At 55.2% G+C, this 20,097-nt stretch overlaps 1 protein-coding gene and 1 pseudogene across 2 annotated transcripts in view; one reads left to right on the forward strand and one right to left on the reverse strand.

Moving 5' to 3' along the window:
- LOC145340723 (C2 calcium-dependent domain-containing protein 4C-like) overlaps nt 1-1,446 on the reverse strand; it is a 2,359-nt pseudogene extending 913 nt beyond the window's left edge. The window contains exons 1-2 of the transcript XR_013886284.1: nt 1,263-1,446; nt 1-225 (exon numbers count right to left, since the gene is read on the reverse strand). The exon at nt 1-225 is cut by the window's left edge and continues 913 nt beyond it. The product of XR_013886284.1 is annotated as a C2 calcium-dependent domain-containing protein 4C-like (transcript). The remainder of the gene's footprint in view (nt 226-1,262) is intronic.
- Nucleotides 1,447-9,952: 8,506 nt separating this feature from the next.
- Nucleotides 9,953-19,018, forward strand: LOC145340724 (ubiquitin carboxyl-terminal hydrolase MINDY-1-like; the record flags this gene model as incomplete). Its single annotated transcript, XM_080185185.1, is given in 11 exon segments — nt 9,953-10,490; nt 12,520-12,577; nt 13,275-13,339; nt 14,262-14,420; nt 16,855-16,957; nt 17,520-17,662; nt 18,132-18,194; nt 18,196-18,213; nt 18,215-18,316; nt 18,570-18,627; nt 18,954-19,018. Coding segments are annotated over 11 exon segments (1,215 nt in total), but the record flags the coding sequence as incomplete, so codon positions are not given.
- Between the last annotated feature and the right edge of the window lie 1,079 nt (nt 19,019-20,097).

A 20,097-nucleotide genomic window follows, 5' to 3' on the forward strand; every position in this document is an offset into this window, starting at 1 on the left:
GCTCCCCGGGGGGAGGCCCGACGGACACCCCGCCTCCCCAGCTGCAGCGAGGGGGGGATGACGAACTCGGGGATCGTGTCCGGGGTCAGCACGTTGGGGTGGGCCTGTCCACCCCTCCCGCTCTCGCCCTCTTGGCCGGCCCTCTCTAGGAACCACATGGACCCCCTCCCGCTGACACGATCCTCGGCCTGGTCTCCGAAACAAGGAACGCCTTCCGGACAGCACCTACAAGACAACAGAACATAAGAACATAAGAAATAGGAGCAGGAGTCGGCCATCTGGCCCTTCGAGCCTGCCCCGCCATTCAATAAGATCATGGCTGATCTGTCGTGGCTCAGTTCCACATTCCCGCCCTCTCCCCATAACCCTTAATCCCCTCTCTTATCAAAAACCCATCAACCCGCGTCTTAAATATATTTAGCGAGGCAGCCTCCACCACTTCAACGGGCAGAGAATTCCAGAGATTCACCACCCTTTGAGTGAAGAAGTTCCTCCTCAACTCCGTTCTAAACCGCCTCCCCTTTATCTTGAGGCTGTGCCCCCTAGTCCTACTGTCCTTTCTGAGCGGGAAGAGCCTCTCCACCTCTATCCTATCCATCCCATTCATCATCTTATACGTCTCAATGAGAGTATGCTTTGCCTGTATAACGCGCAAGAATAATAAATCAAATCTATGTACTCTATGAACAGTATGCTTTGTCTGTATAGCGCGCAAGAAACAATACTTTTCACTGTAATCCAATACACGTGACGATAATAAATCAAATCTATGTACTCTATGAATGGTATGCTTTGTATAGCGCGCAAGAAACAATACTTTTCACTGTATCCCGATACACGTGACAATAATAAATCAAATCTATGTACTCTATGAATGGTATGCTTTGTCTAGCACACAAGAAACAAGACTTTTCACTGTATCCCGATACATGTGACAATAATAAATCAAATCTATGTACTCTATGAATGGTATGCTTTATCTGTATAGCGCACAAGAAACAATACTTTTCACTGCGTCCCAGTGACAATAATAAATCAAATCTATGTACTCTATGAGCAGTATGCTTTGTCTGTATAACACGCAAGAAACAATACTTTTCACTGTCCCAATACACGTGACAATAATAAATCAAATCTATGTACTCTATGAATGGTATGCTTTGTCTGTATAGCGCTCAAGAAACAATACTTTTCACTGTCTCCCAATACCTGTGACGATAATAAATCAAATCAAACAAATAAAACAGCCTCTCGGTGCGTACCTCTGAGCCCCGCCGACAGTGGGGGTGGTGTTTGCTGGATGTGGGGGTGCGGGGGTGGTGGTATCGCTGCCTCTCGCTGGTGCTCAGTGAGGGAGGTGTCGTTGATCCGGTGGGTGGGGGAGAGTCTCGAAGCGGATGTATCTCTGCTTCTCGGTCCTGCTGGAGGGGGGGACAGCGGGGAGGGAGTTGAGGGGGAGGTTGTTGGTTTTCTTTGGGGATTGTAACGGTGGTGGGTGTGTGTGTGGGGGGTGGGGGTGGAGAAAATCGCTGGCTCTCGCTCGGGGGTTTCCCCGCAGCTTTCCCTGTCCGTCTCTGTGGCTCGCTCTCTCTGCCTGCGGGAGCTGTCGCTGCTGTTGCTTTATAGAGGGGGGGGGCTGGAGGGAGGCGTGTGTGTGTCCACGGACACACCTACCGGCTCTCTCCGAGACTGGCGGGAGTGTGGGGAGGGGGGGGGGGAGCCACCCACACGTCCCCAGAGGTGGGTCAGCGAGGGGAGCAGGAAGGGGGGAGGGAGGGGACTATGCGACTCAAGAGAGAGAGGCTGAGGCAGAGAGAGAGAGACGCAGAGAGGAAGGCAGAACACTCAGATTAGCCTGTCTGGGGCTGTCGCTGAAACACAGTGGGGGACAGTGTAAGGAGAGCTTTACTCTGTATCTAACCCCGTGTCCTGGGAGTGTTTGATGGGGGGACAGTGTAGAGGGAGCTTTACTCTGTATCTAACCCCGTGCTGTACCTGTCCTGGGAGTGTTTGATGGGGGGGACAGTGTAGAGGGAGCTTTACTCTGTATCTAACCCCGTGCTGTACCTGTCCTGGGAGTGTTTGATGGGGGGGACAGTGTAGAGGGAGCTTTACTCTGTATCTAACCCCGTGCTGTACCTGTCTTGGGAGTGTTTGATGGGGGGGACAGTGTCGAGGGAGCTTTACTCTGTATCTAACCCCGTGCTGTACCTGTCCTGGGAGTGTTTGATGGGGGACAGTGTAGAGGGAGCTTTACTCTGTATCTAACCCTGTGCTGTACCTGTCCTGGGAGTGTTTGATGCAGGGACAGTGTAGAGGGAGCTTTACTCTGTATCTAACCCCGTGCTGTACCTGTCCTGGGAGTGTTTGATGGGGGGGACAGTGTAGAGGGAGCTTTACTCTGTATCTAACCCCGTGCTGTACCTGTCTTGGGAGTGTTTGATGGGGGGGACAGTGTCGAGGGAGCTTTACTCTGTATCTAACCCCGTGCTGTACCTGTCCTGGGAGTGTTTGATGGGGGACAGTGTAGAGGGAGCTTTACTCTGTATCTAACCCTGTGCTGTACCTGTCCTGGGAGTGTTTGATGCAGGGACAGTGTAGAGGGAGCTTTACTCTGTATCTAACCCGTGCTGTACCTGTCCTGGGAGTGTTTGATGGGGGGACAGTGTAGAGGGAGCTTTACTCTGTATCTAATCCCATGCTGTACCTGTCCTGGGAGTGTTTGATGGGGACAGTGTAGAGGGAGCTTTACTCTGTATCTAACCCCGTGCTGTACCTGTCCTGGGAGTGTTTGATGGGGGGACAGTGTAAGGAGAGCTTTACTCTGTATCTAACCCCGTGCTGTACCTGTCCTGGGAGTGTTTGATGGGGGACAGTGTAGAGGGAGCTTTACTCTGTATCTAACCCCGTGCTGTACCTGTCCTGGGAGTGTTTGATGGGGGGACAGTGTAGAGGGAGCTTTACTCTGTATCTAACCCCGTGCTGTACCTGTCCTGGGAGTGTTTGATGGGGGGGACAGTGTAGAGGGAGCTTTATTCTGTATCTAACCCCGTGCTGTCCCTGTCCTGGGAGTGTTTGATGGGGGGACAGTGTAGAGGGAGCTTTACTCTGTATCTAACCCCGTGCTGTACCTGTCCTGGGAGTGTTTGATGGGGGGACAGTGTAGAGGGAGCTTTACTCTGTATCTAACCCCGTGCTGTACCTGTCCTGGGAGTGTTTGATGGGGGGACAGTGTAGAGGGAGCTTTACTCTGTATCTAACCCCGTGCTGTCCCTGTCCTGGGTTTGTTTGATGGGGGGGACAGTGTAGAGGGAGCTTTACTCTGTATCTAACCCCGTGCTGTACCTGTCCTGGGAGTGTTTGATGGGGGACAGTGTAGAGGGAGCTTTACTCTGTATCTAACCCCGTGCTGTACCTGTCCTGGGAGTGTTTGATGGGGGACAGTGTAGAGGGAGCTTTACTCTGTATCTAACCCCGTGCTGTCCCTGTCCTGGGAGTGTTTGATGGGGGGGACAGTGTAGAGGGAGCTTTACTCTGTATCTAACCCCGTGCTGTACCTGTCCTGGGAGTGTTTGATGGGGGACAGTGTAGAGGGAGCTTTACTCTGTATCTAACCCCGTGCTGTACCTGTCCTGGGAGTGTTTGATGGGGGGACAGTGTAGAGGGAGCTTTACTCTGTATCTAACCCCGTGCTGTACCTGTCCTGGGAGTGTTTGATGGGGGGACAGTGTAGAGGGAGCTTTACTCTGTATCTAACCCCGTGCTGTACCTGTCCTGGGAGTGTTTGATGGGGGGACAGTGTAGAGGGAGCTTTACTCTGTATCTAACCCCGTGCTGTACCTGTCCTGGGAGTGTTTGATGGGGGGGACAGTGTAGAGGGAGCTTTACTCTGTATCTAACCCCATGCTGTACCTGTCCTGGGAGTGTTTGATGGGGGACAGTGTAGAACTATCGAAAATTACAGCTTAGAAACAGGCCTTTTGGCTGTTCCTGTCTGTTTCGAACCATTTTTTTTGCCTAGTCCCACTGACCTGCACTTGAACCATCTCCCTCCACCCCCCTCTCATCCATGTACCTGTCCAAGATTTTCTTAAAAGTGACCCCGCATTTATCCGGCAGCTCATTCCACTCTCCCACCACTCTCTGGGTGAAGAAACCCCCCCCTAATATTCCCTTTAAACTTTTCCCCCTTTAACCCATGCCCTCTGGTTTATTTCCTCCCCCCGAGCCTCAGTGGAAAAAGCCTACTCGCATTCACTATACCAATCTCACCTTATGCACCTCTATCAAATCTCCCCTCATTCTCCAGGGAATAAAGTCCTAACCTATCCAATCTCTCTCTCTGTGACTCAGCTTCCCGGCAAATATCCTTCTCTGCACTCTTTCAACCTCATTTACATCTTTCCTGTAACCAGGTGACCAAAACTCTACACAACACTCTAATTTCAGCCTCACTAATGCCTTATATAACCTCACCCTAACACTTTTATACACGATACTCCGATTTATAATGTACCAAAAGCACTCTTTACGACCCGATCCAGCTGTGACGTCACTTTTAGGGGATTCTGTCCCTGTATTCCCAGATCCCTCTGCCCTCCTGCACTCTTCAGAGTCCCACCATTTACATTCTCCTAACAGGGTTAGATTCAGAAAGAATGTTCCTGATGGTTGGGGGGAGTCCAGAACTGGGGGGGGGGTCAGAGTTTGAGGATAAGGGGTAAACCTTTTAGAACTGAGGGGAGGGGAAATTTCTTCACCTTCTCTCTCTCTCCGTTTCACTCCCTCTCTTTCTCTCCGTCTCACAGTCTCGCCATCTCACTCTCTCTCTCCAACTCCATCTCTATCTCTCCCCATCTATCTCTCTCCCTGTCTCTCTCTCTCTGTCCGTCTCTCTCTCTCTCTGCGTCTCACTCTTTCTCCATCTCTCTCTCTCTCCGTCTCTCTCTCTCACCATCTCACTCTCTCTCTCTCCATCTCCGTCTCTCTCTCTCTCTCTCTGTGTCTCACTCTCTCTCCGTCTCTCTCTCATTCTCCGTCTCTCTCTCTCTTCATCTCTCTCTCTCCATCTCTCTCTCTCCCCATCTCTCTCTTTCCATCTCTCTCTCTCTCCATCTCTCTCTCCCCCTCTCTCTCTCTCTCTCCCCATCTCTCTCTCTCCATCTCTATCTCTCTCTCTCTCCATCTCCGTCTCTCTCTCTCTCTCTGTGTCTCACTCTCTCTCCATCTCTCTCTCCATCTCCGTCTCTCTCTCTCTCTGTGTCTCACTCTCTCTCCATCTCTCTCTCTTTCTCTGTCTCTCTCTCTCTCCATCTCTCTCTCTCTCTCCCCATCTCTCTCTCTCCATCTCGCTCTCTCTCTCCCCATCCCACTCTCTCCATCTCTCTCTCCATCTCCGTCTCTCTCTCTCTCTCTGTGTCTCACTCTCTCTCCATCTCTCTCTCTCTCCATCTCTCTCTCTCTCTCCATCTCTCTCTCTCTCCATCTCTCTCTCCCCCTCCCTCTCTCTCCCCATCTCTCTCTCTCTCTCTCTCTCTCTCCATCTCTCTCTCTCTCCATCTCTCTCTATCTCTCCATCTCTCTCTCTCTCCATCTCTCTCTCTCTCCATCTCTCTCTCTCTCCATCTCTCTTTATCTCTCCATCTCTCTCTCTCTCTCCCTCCCACAGGAAGTAGTCAAGACCAAAACATTGTGTGATTTGGAGATGGAAATTCGATATTGCTCTCGGGGCTAAAGGGATATGGGGGGAAAGGTTGGGTGGGGGGGGGGGGTGCATTGGGATAATGAATGATCAGCCATGATTAGAATGAACGGCGAGGCCGGGGAGATGGGCCGAACGGCCTACCCCCCCCCTCCATTTCAATGAACGTTGACCCAAAATGGTGGCCTCTGCCGCCACCTGGTGTTGCCTTCAGGGACTGCGAGTGACCGGCAGCCCTGGAGACACTGAGGGGAGGGTTGCAGGCGGCGGGGGTCAGTGTGGGGGTGGTGGGGGTAGGTAACCACGGTGGTTAACCCCACCCCCCACCCCACCCCCGACACTCTTTGGGCCGCCAATCAGCACCCTCCACTGGCACGCCATCGGGTGCCGGAGGGCATTCCGCTATAGGGGGCGCTGCGAGCAGGGGAGAGGGTGGGTGAACGCACCCACCTTTGATTGGGGAGTGGGTGGGAGTGAGGTAAAATACCAGCTAGTGTCCCCCCCACCCCGGCTTGCGACACCTCCCCCTCCCCCCACCCCGTTCACATCCCCTCCTCGTCCTCCTCCATGCCGGTGCAGGGCCGTGGGGCCTAGTGTTCAGGCTTCCCGGACCTCCTTGGCAGATACAGTCTCTACCCCCACCTCTCCGTGGCGTCCGTCCCTGAGGGCTGGTGGTGGGGCTGGGGAAGGGGGCAATGAAAATGAGGAATCTGCGATGACAGAGGGTGGGGGGGGACAGCAATAAATCTAATCTATGTACTCTATGAATGGCATGCTTTGTATAGTGCGCAAGAAACAATAATTTTCACTGTATCCCAGTGACAATAATAAATCTATGTACTCTATGAATGGTATGCTTTGTATAGTGCACAAGAAACGATGCTTTTCACTGTATCCCAATACACGTGGCAATAATAAATCTATGTACTCTATGAATGGTATGCTTTGTATAGCGCGCAAGAAACAATAATTTTCACTGTATCCCAGTGACAATAATAAATCGATGTACTCTATGAATGGTATGCTTTGTATAGTGCACAAGAAACGATGCTTTTCACTGTATCCCAATACACGTGGCAATAATAAATCTATGTACTCTATGAATGGTATGCTTTGTCTATATAGCGCGCAAGAAACAATACTTTTCACTGTATCCCAATACACGTGGCAATAATAAATCTATGTACTCTATGAATGGTATGCTTTGTATAGCGCGCAAGAAACAATAATTTTCACTGTACCCCAGTGACAATAATAAATCGATGTACTCTATGAATGGTATGCTTTGTATAGTGCACAAGAAACGATGCTTTTCACTGTATCCCAATACACGTGGCAATAATAAATCTATGTACTCTATGAATGGTATGCTTTGTATAGCGCGCAAGAAACAATAATTTTCACTGTATCCCAGTGACAATAATAAATCGATGTACTCTATGAATGGTATGCTTTGTATAGTGCACAAGAAACGATGCTTTTCACTGTATCCCAATACACGTGGCAATAATAAATCTATGTACTCTATGAATGGTATGCTTTGTATAGCGCGCAAGAAACAATAATTTTCACTGTATCCCAGTGACAATAATAAATCGATGTACTCTATGAATGGTATGCTTTGTCGATATAACGCGCATGAAACAATACTTTTCACTGTATCCCAATACACGTGGCAATAATAAATCTATGTACTCTATGAATGGTATGCTGGAGGGAGGCCACTTGGCCCTAGAGCCAGTCTCTCCCTCGAACGCCACGCGATCCGAAGTCCCTCTCCATCCCAGGAGAGGGCGCGCCTTCCGCTGCCCAATTTGGAGATCTTCCCCTGACGAAGACTCTGAGCGCCTTCGGCGAGGATTTCCCCGTTTGCCGATTGCTGGCGTCGCGTCCCGGCCTTTAACGGACGGGATGAAAAATAAGGAAAGGCTGAGAATCAGGCCAGGTTCCCGTTCCCCCGGGAGATCCCTGCATCGTGGGGAGGCGATAACCGGAACATTGGGTACAGGAGTTGGGGACGTCTTGTTGAAGTTGTACAAGACATTGGTAAGGCCACACTTGTGTACAGTTCGGGTCACCCTATTATAGAAAGGATATTATTAAACTAGAAAGAGTGCAAGAAAAGATTTACTAGGATGCTCCCGGGACTTGATGGATTGGGGAGAGGCTGGGATAGACTGGGACTTTTTTCTCTGGAGGGGTGATCTTATAGAGGTCTATAAAATAACGAGGGGCACAGATCAGTGAGATAGTCAATATCTTTACCCAAAGGTAGGGGAGTCTAAAACTAGAGGGTGTAGGTTTAAGGGGAGAGGGGGAGAGAGACAAAAGAGGGGCAATTTTTTCACCCAGAGGGTGGTGAGTGTCTGGAACGAGCTGCCAGAGGCAGTAGTAGAGGCGGGTACAGTTTTATCGTTTAAAAAGCGTTTAGATGGGTCAGACGGGCGTAGAGGGGTATGGGCCAAATGCGGGCAATTGGGATTCGCTTAGGGGTTTAAAACAAAGAGAGGGCAGCATGGACAAGTTGGGCTGAAGGGCCAGTTCCCTGCTGTAAACCTCTGTCACACGAAGGCTATTTCATCCAGAAATTCCAGCTAATGTTCTGGGGGACCCGGGTTCGAATCCCATCCACGGCAGATGGTGGAATTCAAATTCAATAAAAAATGATCTGGGGTTCAAAGTCAAGTTAAAATTTATTTATCCGTGTCACAAGTCGGCTAACATTAACACCGCAATGAAGTTACTGTGAAAATCCCCCACTCTCCTGTTGGGGGTGACACTGAGGGAGAATTTAGCACAGCCCCGATCCACCCCCGAACCAGCACAGTCTCTGGGAGGAAACCGGAGCACCCGGAGGAAACCCACGCAGACACGGGGAGAATGTGCAGACTCCACACAGACAGTGACCCGAGCTGGGAATCGAACCCGGGTCCCTGGGGCCACGAGACAGCAGTGCTAACCCGTTCTGTCACCCATACAGATGGCTATGAAACCATTGGGGTGTCCAGAGATGTGTAGGTTAGGGGGATTGGCCATGCTAAATTGCCCCTTAGTGTCCAAAGATGTGTAGGTTAGGGTGGATTGGCCGTGCTAAATTGCCCCTTAGTGTCCAAAGATGTGTAGGTTAGGGTGGATTGGCCATGCTAAATTGCCCCTTAGTGTCCAAAGATGTGTAGGTTAGGGTGGATTGGCCGTGCTAAATTGCCCCTTAGTGTCCAAAGATGTGTAGGTTAGGGTGGATTGGCCGTGCTAAATTGTTCCTTAGTGTCCAAAGATGTGTAAGTTAGGGTGGATTGGCCATGCTAAATTGCCCCTTAGTGTCCAAAGATGTGTAGGTTAGGGTGGATTGGCCGTGCTAAATTGCCCCTTAGTGTCCAAAGATGTGTAGGTTAGGGTGGATTGGCCGTGCTAAATTGCCCCTTAGTGTCCAAAGATGTGTAGGTTAGGGTGGATTGGCCATGCTAAATTGTCCCTTAGTGTCCAAAGATGTGTAGGTTAGGGTGGATTGGCCGTGCTAAATTGTCCCTTAGTGTCCAAAGATGTGTAGGTTAGGGGGGATTGGCCGTGCTAAATTGTCCCTTAGTGTCCAAAGATGTGTAGGTTAGGGTGGATTGGCCGTGCTAAATTGTCCCTTAGTGTCCAGAGATGTGCAGGTTAGGGTGGATTGGCCGTGCTAAATTGTCCCTTAGTGTCCAAAGATGTGTAGGTTAGGGTGGATTGGCCGTGCTAAATTGTCCCTTAGTGTCCAGAGATGTGCAGGTTAGGGTGGATTGGCCATGCTAAATTGCCCCTTAGTGTCCAAAGATGTGTAGGTTAGGGTGGATTGGCCATGCTAAATTGTCCCTTAGTGTCCAAAGATGTGTAGGTTAGGGTGGATTGGCCATGCTAAATTGTCCCCTAGTGTCCAAAGATGTGTAGGTTAGGGTGGATTGGCCATGCTAAATTGTCCCTTAGTGTCCAAAGATGTGTAGGTTAGGGTGGATTGGCCATGCTAAATTGTCCCTTAGTGTCCAAAGATGTGTAGGTTAGGGTGGATTGGCCATGCTAAATTGTCCCTTAGTGTCCAAAGATGTGTAGGTTAGGGTGGATTGGCCGTGCTAAATTGCCCCTTAGTGTCCAAAGATATTTGGCCATGAGCCCTTTTGGGGAAGTCCTCCCACTCTTCCAGGCCTGGCGGTGGCGCTGCAGGACCCACCGGAAGTGCGCTCCTCGCGCCGCCCCCGCGCTCGTTGAACTGCGTAGGAGCTTTCATTTCCGGTGTGGCGGCCGCCGTTGCTGACAGGAACTTTCCTCCCGCTTTTCAACAGGGACGGAGAGGGAAGGGACGTAGGGTTACCTCAGCATCTGGGACTTCCACCGAGTGTCCATCCTCCTGGGGGGGGTCACTGGAAGGAGAGAGGAGGGAAGAATGTCCGCCCCGGGCCGAGAGGCGGAGGGCGCCGCGCTGACCTCGCCGCCTCCCGCCGAGGGGAAACCCCCTCCCTCGGCCCTCGAGGAGGGGGAGGCGGGCGAGCCCCCGCCGGCCGAGGGTCGGAGGTCGGACGGGGACGGCCGGTCGGAGAGCCGGGAGTCGGAGCGGGAGGAGGGCTCGAGGGCGGAGGCGCCCGGCTCGCCCTCGCCCGGCGCCCCCTCCTCCAGGCCGGAGACGGCCCGCAGCGACCCGGCCGACACCTTCCACCTGGTCAAGTGGATCGTCTGGAAGGGGGAGCGGACCCCCCTCATCACTCAGAGCGAGAAGGGACCCTGTCCCCTCATCGCCCTCATCAACATCCTCCTCCTACGATGGAAGGTGCGAGGCCCAACCCTCCCTCCCTATCTCTGTCACCCCCTCCACCCTCCCTCCCTATCTCTGTCACCCCCTCCACCCTCCCTCCCTATCTCTGTCACCCCCTCCACCCTCCCTCCCTATCTCTGTCACCCCCTCCACCCTCCCTCCCTATCTCTGTCACCCCCTCCACCCTCCCTCCCTATCTCTGTCACCCCCTCCACCCTCCCTCCCTATCTCTGTCACCCCCTCCACCCTCCCTCCCTATCTCTGTCACCCCCTCCACCCTCCCTCCCTATCTCTGTCACCCCGCTCCACCCTCCCTCCCTATCTCTGTCACTCCCTCCTTCCTCCCTCCCTATCTCTGTCACCCCCTCCACCCTCCCTCCCTATCTCTGTCACCCCCTCCACCCTCCCTCCCTATCTCTGTCACCCCCTCCACCCTCCCTCCCTATCTCTGTCACCCCCTCCACCCCCCTCCCTATCTCTGTAACCCCCTCCACCCTCCCTCCCTATCTCTGTCACCCCCTCCACCCTCCCTCCCTATCTCTGTCACCCCCTCCACCCTCCCTCCCTATCTCTGTCACCCCCTCCACCCTCCCTCCCTATCTCTGTCACCCCCTCCACCCTCCCTCCCTATCTCTGTCACCCCCTCCAGCCCCTCCCTATCTCTGTAACCCCCTCCACCCCCTCCCTATCTCTGTAACCCCCTCCACCCCCTCCCTATCTCTGTAACCCCCTCCACCCCCTCCCTATCTCTGTAACCCCCTCCACCCCCTCCCTATCTCTGTAACCCCCTCCACCCCCCTCCCTATCTCTGTAACCCCCTACACCGCCCTCCCTATCTCTGTAACCCCCTCCACCCCCTCCCTATCTCTGTAACCCCCTCCACCCCCTCCCTATCTCTGTAACCCCCTCCACCCCCTCCCTATCTCTGTAACCCCCTCCACCCCCTCCCTATCTCTGTAACCCCCTCCACCCCCTCCCTATCTCTGTAACCCCCTCCACCCCCTCCCTATCTCTGTAACCCCCTCCACCCCCTCCCTATCTCTGTAACCCCCTCCACCCCCTCCCTATCTCTGTAACCCCCTCCACCCCCTCCCTATCTCTGTAACCCCCTCCACCCCCTCCCTATCTCTGTAACCCCCTCCACCCCCTCCCTATCTCTGTAACCCCCTCCACCCCCTCCCTATCTCTGTAACCCCCTCCACCCCCTCCCTATCTCTGTAACCCCCTCCACCCCCTCCCTATCTCTGTAACCCCCTCCACCCCCTCCCTATCTCTGTAACCCCCTCCACCCCCTCCCTATCTCTGTAACCCCCTCCACCCCCTCCCTATCTCTGTAACCCCCTCCACCCCCTCCCTATCTCTGTAACCCCCTCCACCCCCTCCCTATCTCTGTAACCCCCTCCACCCCCTCCCTATCTCTGTAACCCCCTCCACCCCCTCCCTATCTCTGTAACCCCCTCCACCCCCTCCCTATCTCTGTAACCCCCTCCACCCCCTCCCTATCTCTGTAACCCCCTCCACCCCCTCCCTATCTCTGTAACCCCCTCCACCCCCTCCCTATCTCTGTAACCCCCTCCACCCCCTCCCTATCTCTGTAACCCCCTCCACCCCCTCCCTATCTCTGTAACCCCCTCCACCCCCTCCCTATCTCTGTAACCCCCTCCACCCCCTCCCTATCTCTGTAACCCCCTCCACCCCCCTCCACCCCCCTCCCTATCTCTGTAACCCCCTCCAGCCCCTACACCCCCTCCCTATCTCTGTAACCTCCTCCAGCCCCCTACACCTCCCTCCCTATCTCTGTAACCCTCTCCACCCCCCTCCCTATCTCTGTAACCCCCTCCAGCCCCCTACACCCCCTCCCTATCTCTGTAACCCCCTCCAGCCCCCTACACCCCCTCCCTATCTCTGTAACCACCTCCAGCCCCTACACCCCCCTCCCTATCTCTGTAACCTCCTCCAGCCCCCTACACCCCCTCCCTATCTCTGTCTGATGTTTGATTTTAAGGTGTTGATGAATGTTCTGGAATTTTCTCTCTCCCATTAGGTGAAGCTTCCACCAGAAACAGAGATCATCTCCGTTGAAAAACTGATGACCCTTCTGGGTAAATATCCCCCCTTCCCGTTTCCGTAACTGCCCTGTGGGGAGGGTCGGTGCCGAGGGAGCGCCGCACTGTGGGGAGGGTCAGTGCCGAGGGAGCGCCGCACTGTGGGGAGGGTCAGTGCCGAGGGAGCGCCGCACTGTGGGGAGGGTCGGTGCCGAGGGAGCGCCGCACTGTGGGGAGGGTCGGTGCCAAGGGAGCGCCACACTGTGGGGAGGGTCGGTGCTGAGGGAGTGCCGCACTGTGGGAGGGTCGGTGCCGAGGGAGCGCCGCACTGTGGGAGGGTCGGTGCCGAGGGAGCGCCGCACTGTGGGGAGGGTCGGTGCCGAGGGAGCGCCGCACTGTGGGGAGGGTCGGTGCCGGGGGAAGCGCCGCACTGTGGGGAGGGTCGGTGCCGGGGGAAGCGCCGCACTGTGGGGAGGGTCGGTGCCGGGGGAAGCGCCGCACTGTGGGGAGGGTCGGTGCCGGGGGAAGTGCCGCACTGTGGGGAGGGTCGGTGCTGAGGGAGCGCCGCACTGTGGGAGGGTCGGTGCCGAGGGAGCGCCGCACTGTGGGGAGGGTCGGTGCCGGGGGAAGCGCCGCACTGTGGGGAGGGTCGGTGCTGAGGGAGCGCCGCACTGTGGGGAGGGTCGGTGCCGAGGGAGCGCCGCACTGTGTGGGGAGGGTCCTGTTCCTCGCTAACCCAGGATTTGCGTTCCAGGTGACTCCATTCTCTCTGCCAAACCTCAGGAGGACAAGCAGGGGCTCCAGCTGAACTTTGAGCAGGTATTGGTGCCATATTTAAAGCCCCTTCCCTGCCCTTAATGCCTTTTGCTGCTTGTTTACCCCCTTCCCCATCTGGGGTGGGGCGCTGGGGGGATTACGACACATGCTGTCCCTTCCCTGGTCCCCGAATTGAGGGAGCTGTCCACCCTCCAGCACCCAGAGCCCTGGTCGATTCCCCGCACACTAATCTGTCTCTCAGCATCTCCTCTGTCACAGCGAGACGATCGCTCTGTGTGTGTCCTGGAGAAGTAGCTGCGTACCCGAGCTCGTCAGGGACCTGGCTAATTCCACCCCCTCGGACCTCCCTCCCCCCACCTACCAGGTCTCAGAATGCAGAGGGTCAGGTCACCCCACCCCAGAATAAATCGTATCCCCCCCCACGCACACACAGTGTCACGAGGGGTGATGCACCCTGCTCTCCGCTGGACAAATGGACACCGCTGTGTGACAGAGTGTTGTAGGTGGCACAGGGGGGTCAGCGCTGCTGCCTCACGGTGCCGGAGAGCCGGGTTCGATTCCCGGCCTCGGCTCACTGTCAGTGTGTGCGGAGTCTGCACGTTCTCCCCGTGTCTGCGTGGGTTCCCTTCCAGAGACTGTGAGGGTTCGGGGGTGGGTCGGGCCGTGCGAAATTCTCCCTCGGTGTAACCCGGACAGGAGGGTGGGGGATTTTCACAGTAACTTCATTGCGGTGTTAATGTCAGCCACATTTGTGACACTGATAGATAAATCCATTTAAAAGGGTGTGTTTAACCCCACCCCGTCATTGTTTAGAACCTGCGATGGTCAGGATTATTCACTCTGATTGTGTTTATCTGATTGAGAATCACAACTCACAGGACTTTGTACTCAGAAACCTTTTCTTCTCTCCCTCCCTCTCTCCTTCCTCCCCTCTTTCATTCCCTCTCTCCCTTCCCCCCTGTAGAATATGAGTGATGCGATGTCCATCCTCCCGAAGCTGTCCACAGGTTTCGATGTGAATGTGCGTTTTACGGGAGTCGGGGATTTTGAGTATACTCCGGAATGTATCATCTTCGATATGTTAGACATCCCACTTTACCACGGCTGGCTCATCGATCCCCAGGTTAGTGGGTCGGTGCTGAGGGAGCGCTGCACTGTGGGGAGGGTCGGTGCCGAGGGAGCACCGCACTGTGGGAGGGTCGGTGCCGAGGGAGCACCGCACTGTGGGAGGGTCGGTGCTGAGGGAGTCCCGCACTGTGGGAGGGTCGGTGCTGAGGGAGTCCCGCACTGTGGGAGGGTCGGTGCCGAGGGAGCACCGCACTGTGGGAGGGTCGGTGCTGAGGGAGCTCCGCACTGTGGGGAGGGTCGGTGCTGAGGATTTGATTTATTATTCTCACGTGTTGGGACACAGTGAAAAGTATTGTTTCTTGTGCACTATACAGACAAAGCATACTGTTCATAGAGAAGGAAAGGAGAGGGCGCAGAATGTAGTGTTACAGTCACAGCGAGGGGTGTAGAGAAAGATCAGTTTAATGCGAGGTAGGTCCATTCAAAAGTCTGACAGCAGCAGGGAAGAAGCTGTTCTTGAGTCGGTCGGTACGGGACCTCAGACTTTCGTATTTTTTTCCCCGATGGAAGAAGGTGGAGAGAGAATGTCCGGGGTGTGTGTGGGGGGGGTCCTTGATTATCCCGGCTGCTTTTCCCGAGGCAGCGGGAAGTGTAGACGGAGTCAGTGGATGGGAGGCTGGTTTGCGGACGGCTGTGTCGTTAAAAACGGAGTATTAAACCTTGGCCCCCGGTCTGCCTCCCTGGGGGATGTTTGGGTCTACTGCTGGGTGTGTGTTTCACCAGCAGTTGCTGGGGGTGCGCAGTGGGCTGTGGTGATCTGGGAAGCAGATTCCATGGGTTTTGAGGGGCGAGTTGAGGAGGAGATAGAGAGCAGGGGAAGGGTTTGCCTGCGACGTGGAGTTCAGAGACGACCTCTCGGCCCGTGTCTCTCTGGTTACAGAGGACGCAGTGAGCCCAGTCCCACAACAGCCTCTGACCTCCTCCTCTGTAGAAGTAACACTTTCTTTATCTAACGGGTTGGGGGGTGGGGGGCACGGTGAGGTAGCTCTGCTGCCTCAGAGCGCCGGGGATCCAGGTTCAATTCCCAGCGTGGGTCACTGACTCTGCACTTCTCCCCGTATCTGCGTGGGTTCCCGCGGGTGCCCCAGTTTTCCTCGGAAAGGCGGTGCAGGTTAGGGCCGCCGTGGCGAAATTCTCTCCAAACGGAGCGCGGGCTATTTTTTTTTCCCCACAGTAACTTCACTGCGGTGTCGGGGCACGGATAAGCTGCAGAGCTGGGCCGAGAGGCGGAAAAGTGATTCACTTTGGAAGGAGTGACAGGAATGCAGAGCGCTGGGCTAATGGTTAGATACTCGTAGAGTGTGGGCGAGCAGAGAGAGCTCGGTGTCTGTGTAAATAGACCCCCTGAAAGTTGGCACCCAGGTTGGTCAGGTTGTTAAGAAGTGCGTCAGCGTTTTATTGGCGGAGGGATTAGGTTTCAGAGCCGCGAGGCAGTGTACAAAACTGGTGCGGCCGCACTTGGAGTATTGTGTGAGCATTTAGCACGGCCAATCCACCCTAACCTACACATCTTTGGACACTAAGGGACAATTTAGCATGGCCAATCCCCCTAACCTGTACATCTTTGGACACTAAGGGACAATTTAGCATAGCCAATCCACCCTAACCCGCACATCTTTGGACACTAGGGGACAATTTAGCATGGCCAATCCACCCTAACCTGTACATCTGTGGACACTAAGGGACAATTTAGCATGGCCAATCACCCTAACCTGTACATCTGTGGACACTAAGGGACAATTTAGCATGGCCAATCCACCCTAACCCGCACATCTTTGGACACTAAGGGACAATTTAGCATGGCCAATCCACCCTAACCTACACATCTTTGGACACTAAGGGACAATTTAGCATGGCCAATCCACCCTAACCTACACATCTTTGGTTTAAGATCAGTGGGGGGGGGGTTCAGAGGAGATGTACGAGGCCCATTTTTTACACAGAAGTGTGGAACTCGCTGCCAGGGAGGGGGTGGGAACAGGGACGATAGCGGCATTTAAGGGCAATGAGACAAATGCATGAATAGGATGGGAATGGAAGGAAATGGACCCCGTAAGCGTGTACGGTTTTAGTTTAGGCAGGCACCGTGATCGGCACAGCCTTGGTGGGGTCCAAGATCCCGTTCCTGTGCTGGTTCTATGGTTACCAAAACGTTAAATTTATACCTGGTAGGCTGCTGCTGCCGTTCAAATGCCTATTTCAAATGGTTAAAATTGAAGAATATGTTTTGGTTCAAATATCTGAAGCCTGCTACCAAAGCAAGCCCGTTGTTTTTTGCCTCTGATGCATTGTTTCAGTCTGTGTACTGGATGTGTGTGTGTAGCTTTTGACTCTCCAAGTATAGCAAGTTTCAAACTGAAGCATTTTAAAATTTTTTTTACATAATTTGTCAGCACTAACGTCACAACACTACACCTCCCTCCCTGCAGAGCTGTGAGACTATCCACGCGGTAGGCCGATGCAGCTATAACCAACTGGTGGAGAAGATTATCAGTTCGAAGCACTCCTCAGACAGTGCGCTGGTCAGTGAAGGTGAGAGCGTAAGAGAGCCCGGTGCGGGGGGGTGAGGGGTGTCCCTAGGAACTGGCGTGCTGCCTGTCGTAGCTGATTTCCCCCCCCACCCGACACTCCAGCATTGGGAGCTGCTTCAAATGTGACGCCTACCCCATTTGAATTTCAGGTTGAAACCAGAAGCGATGCCTTCCCTGGTCGAATTTCGCATTGACACCAGCTGCGAGGCCTCACCCGGTCGAATTTCTGGTTCACGCCAGGCGTGAGGGCTCCCCAGTTGAATTTCCAGTTGACATCAGATGCGAGGCCTCCCCAGTCAAATTGCTGGTTCACGCCAATCGTGAGGGCTCCCCCAGTTGATTTTCCAGTTGACATCGGATGCGAGGCCTCCCCCAGTTCAATAGTCCAGAGCCGCCTCAACGGGGCCATGTGTTGCCACTCTGAAGGGGTGTCAGGAGGCCGGGGTTGGGGGGGGGGGGGGGGGCGTAATTGGGGAGGGGGTGTAGGGGAGGGAGAGGGGGGATGCCGGCGATGCTAACACCCCCACCCCTCACACCCCTCCCCTCTCTCTCCCTCTGAGCAGGCCTGGTGGCGGAGCAGTTCCTGGACGCCACAGCGACACAGCTGACCTATCATGGCCTCTGCGAGTTGACGTCTGCGGCCAAGGAGGAGGAACTCTGCGTCTTCTTCCGAAACAACCATTTCAGCACACTCATCAAACACAAGGTACAGAACCCCCACCCCCACCCCCACCCCCCGCCCAGTGAGGGAGTGCCGCACTGTGGGGAGGGTCGGAGGTGAGGGAGCGCCGCACTGTGGGAGGGTGGGTGCCGAGGGAGCGCCGCACTGTGGGGAGGGTTGGTGCCGAGGGCGCCGCACTGTGGGGAGGGTGGGTGCCGAGGGAGCGCCGCACTGTGGGGAGGGTGGGTGCCGAGGGAGCGCCGCACTGTGGGGAGGGTGGGTGCCGAGGGAGCGCCGCACTGTGGGGAGGGTGGGTGCCGAGGGAGCGCCGCACTGTGGGGAGGGTGGGTGCCGAGGGAGCGCCGCACTGTGGGGAGGGTGGGTGCCGAGGGAGCGCCGCACTGTGGGGAGGGTGGGTGCCGAGGGAGCGCCGCACTGTGGGGAGGGTGGGTGCCGAGGGAGCGCCGCACTGTGGGGGAGGGTGGGTGATGATGTGCTGTGTGTGTGTGTGCAGGGCCACCTGTATCTCCTGGTGACAGACCAGGGCTTCCTGTCGGAGCAGAAGGTGGTGTGGGAGAGGTTTGCACAACGTGGAAGGGAGACCGCAACTTCTGCGACTCGGAATTCTGCCTCAGTCACCCCTCAGGGCGCCAGGTCCCATTCACCATCGCACAGGGCCCCCAGGAACAGATCAACCAGGTAAGGCATCACCTCCCCTACACCCCCTCCCTATCTCTGTAACCCCTTCCAGCCCCTGACACCCCCTCCCTATCTCTGTAACCCCTCCAGCCACCCCTACACCCCCTCCCTATCTCTGTAACCCCCTCCAGCCCCCTACACCCCCTCCCTATCTCTGTAACCTCCTCCAGCCCCCTACCCACCTCTCTCTCTCTGTCTGATGTTTGATTTTAAGGTGTTGATGAATGTTCTGGAATTTTCTCTCTCCCATTAGGTGAAGCTTCCACCAGAAACAGAGATCATCTCCGTTGAACAACCGATGACCCTTCTGGGTAAATATCCCCCTTCCCATTTCCGTAACTGCCCTGTGGTAGCGCCGTGCTGGGGAAGCGCCGCACTGTAGGGAGGGTCGGTGCTGAGGGAGCGCCGCACTGTGTGGGGAGGGTCGGTGCTGAGGGAGCGCCGCACTGTGTGGGGAGGGTCGGTGCTGAGGGAGCGCCGCACTGTGTGGGGAGGGTCGGTGCTGAGGGAGCGCCGCACTGTGTGGGGAGGGTCGGTGCTGAGGAGCGCCGCACTGTGTGGGGAGGGTCAGTGCTGAGGGAGCGCCACACTGTGTGGGGAGGGTCCTGTTCCTCGCTAACCAGGATTTGTGTTCCAGGTGACTCCATTCTCTCTGCCAAACCCCGGGAGGACAAGCAGGGGCTCCAACTGAACTTTGAGCAGGTATTGGTGCGGTATTGGTGCCATATTTAAAGCCCCTTCCCTGCCCCTAATGCCTTTTAGCGGCTTATTTACCCCCTTTCCCCATCTGGGGTTGGGCGCTGGGGGGATTACGACAGATGCTGTCCCTTCTCTGGTCCCCGAATTGAGGGAGCCCTCCACCCTCCAGCACCCAGAGCCCTGGTCGATTCCCCGCACACTAATCTGTCTCTCAGCATCTCCTCTGTCACAGCGAGACGATCGCTCTGTGTGTGTCCCTGGAGAAGTAGCTGCGTTCCCGTGCTCGTCAGGGACCTGGCTAATTCCACCCCCTCGGACCTCCCTCCCCCCACCTACAGGTCTCAGAATGCAGAGGGTCAGGTCACCCCACCCCAGAATAAATCGTATCTCCCCCCCCCCCCCCCCCCCCACACACACACGCACACAGTGTCACGAGGGGTGATGCACCCTGCTCTCCGCTGGACAAATGGACACCACTGTGTGACAGAGTGTTGTAGATGGCACAGGGGGTCAGCGCTGCTGCCTCACGGCGCCAGGGGACCCGGGTTCGATTCCCGGCCTCGGGGTCACTGTCAGTGTGTGCGGAGTCTGCACATTCTCCCCGTATCTGCGTGGGTTTCCTCCCAGAGACTGTGAGGGTTAGGGAGGGGATCGGGCCGTACGAAAATTCTCCCTCAGTGTAACCCGGACAGGAGGGTGGGGGATTTTCACAGTAACTTCATTGCGGTGTTAATGTCAGCCACATTTGTGACACTGATAAATAAATCCATTTAAAAAGGGTGTGTTTAACCCCACCCCGTCATTGTTTAGAACCTGCGATGGTCAGGATTATTCTCTCTGATTGTGTTTATCTGATCGAGAATCACAACTCACAGGACTTTGGACTGAGAAACCTTTTTTTCTCTTCCCTCCCTCTCTCTCTCTTCCCCTCCCTCTCTCTCTCTTCCCCTCCCTCTCTCTCTCTTCCCCTCCCTCTCTCTCTCTTCCCCTCCCTCCTCTCTCTTCCCCTCCCTCTCTCTCTCTTCCCCTCCCTCTCTCTCTCTTCCCCTCCCTCTCTCTCTTTCCCCTCCCTCTCTCTCTCT

Source organism: Carcharhinus amblyrhynchos, unplaced genomic scaffold, assembly GCF_965287045.1.
Source record: "Carcharhinus amblyrhynchos unplaced genomic scaffold, sCarAmb.v2.hapA chromosome_1339, whole genome shotgun sequence".
Classification (NCBI taxonomy): Eukaryota; Metazoa; Chordata; class Chondrichthyes; order Carcharhiniformes; family Carcharhinidae; genus Carcharhinus; species Carcharhinus amblyrhynchos.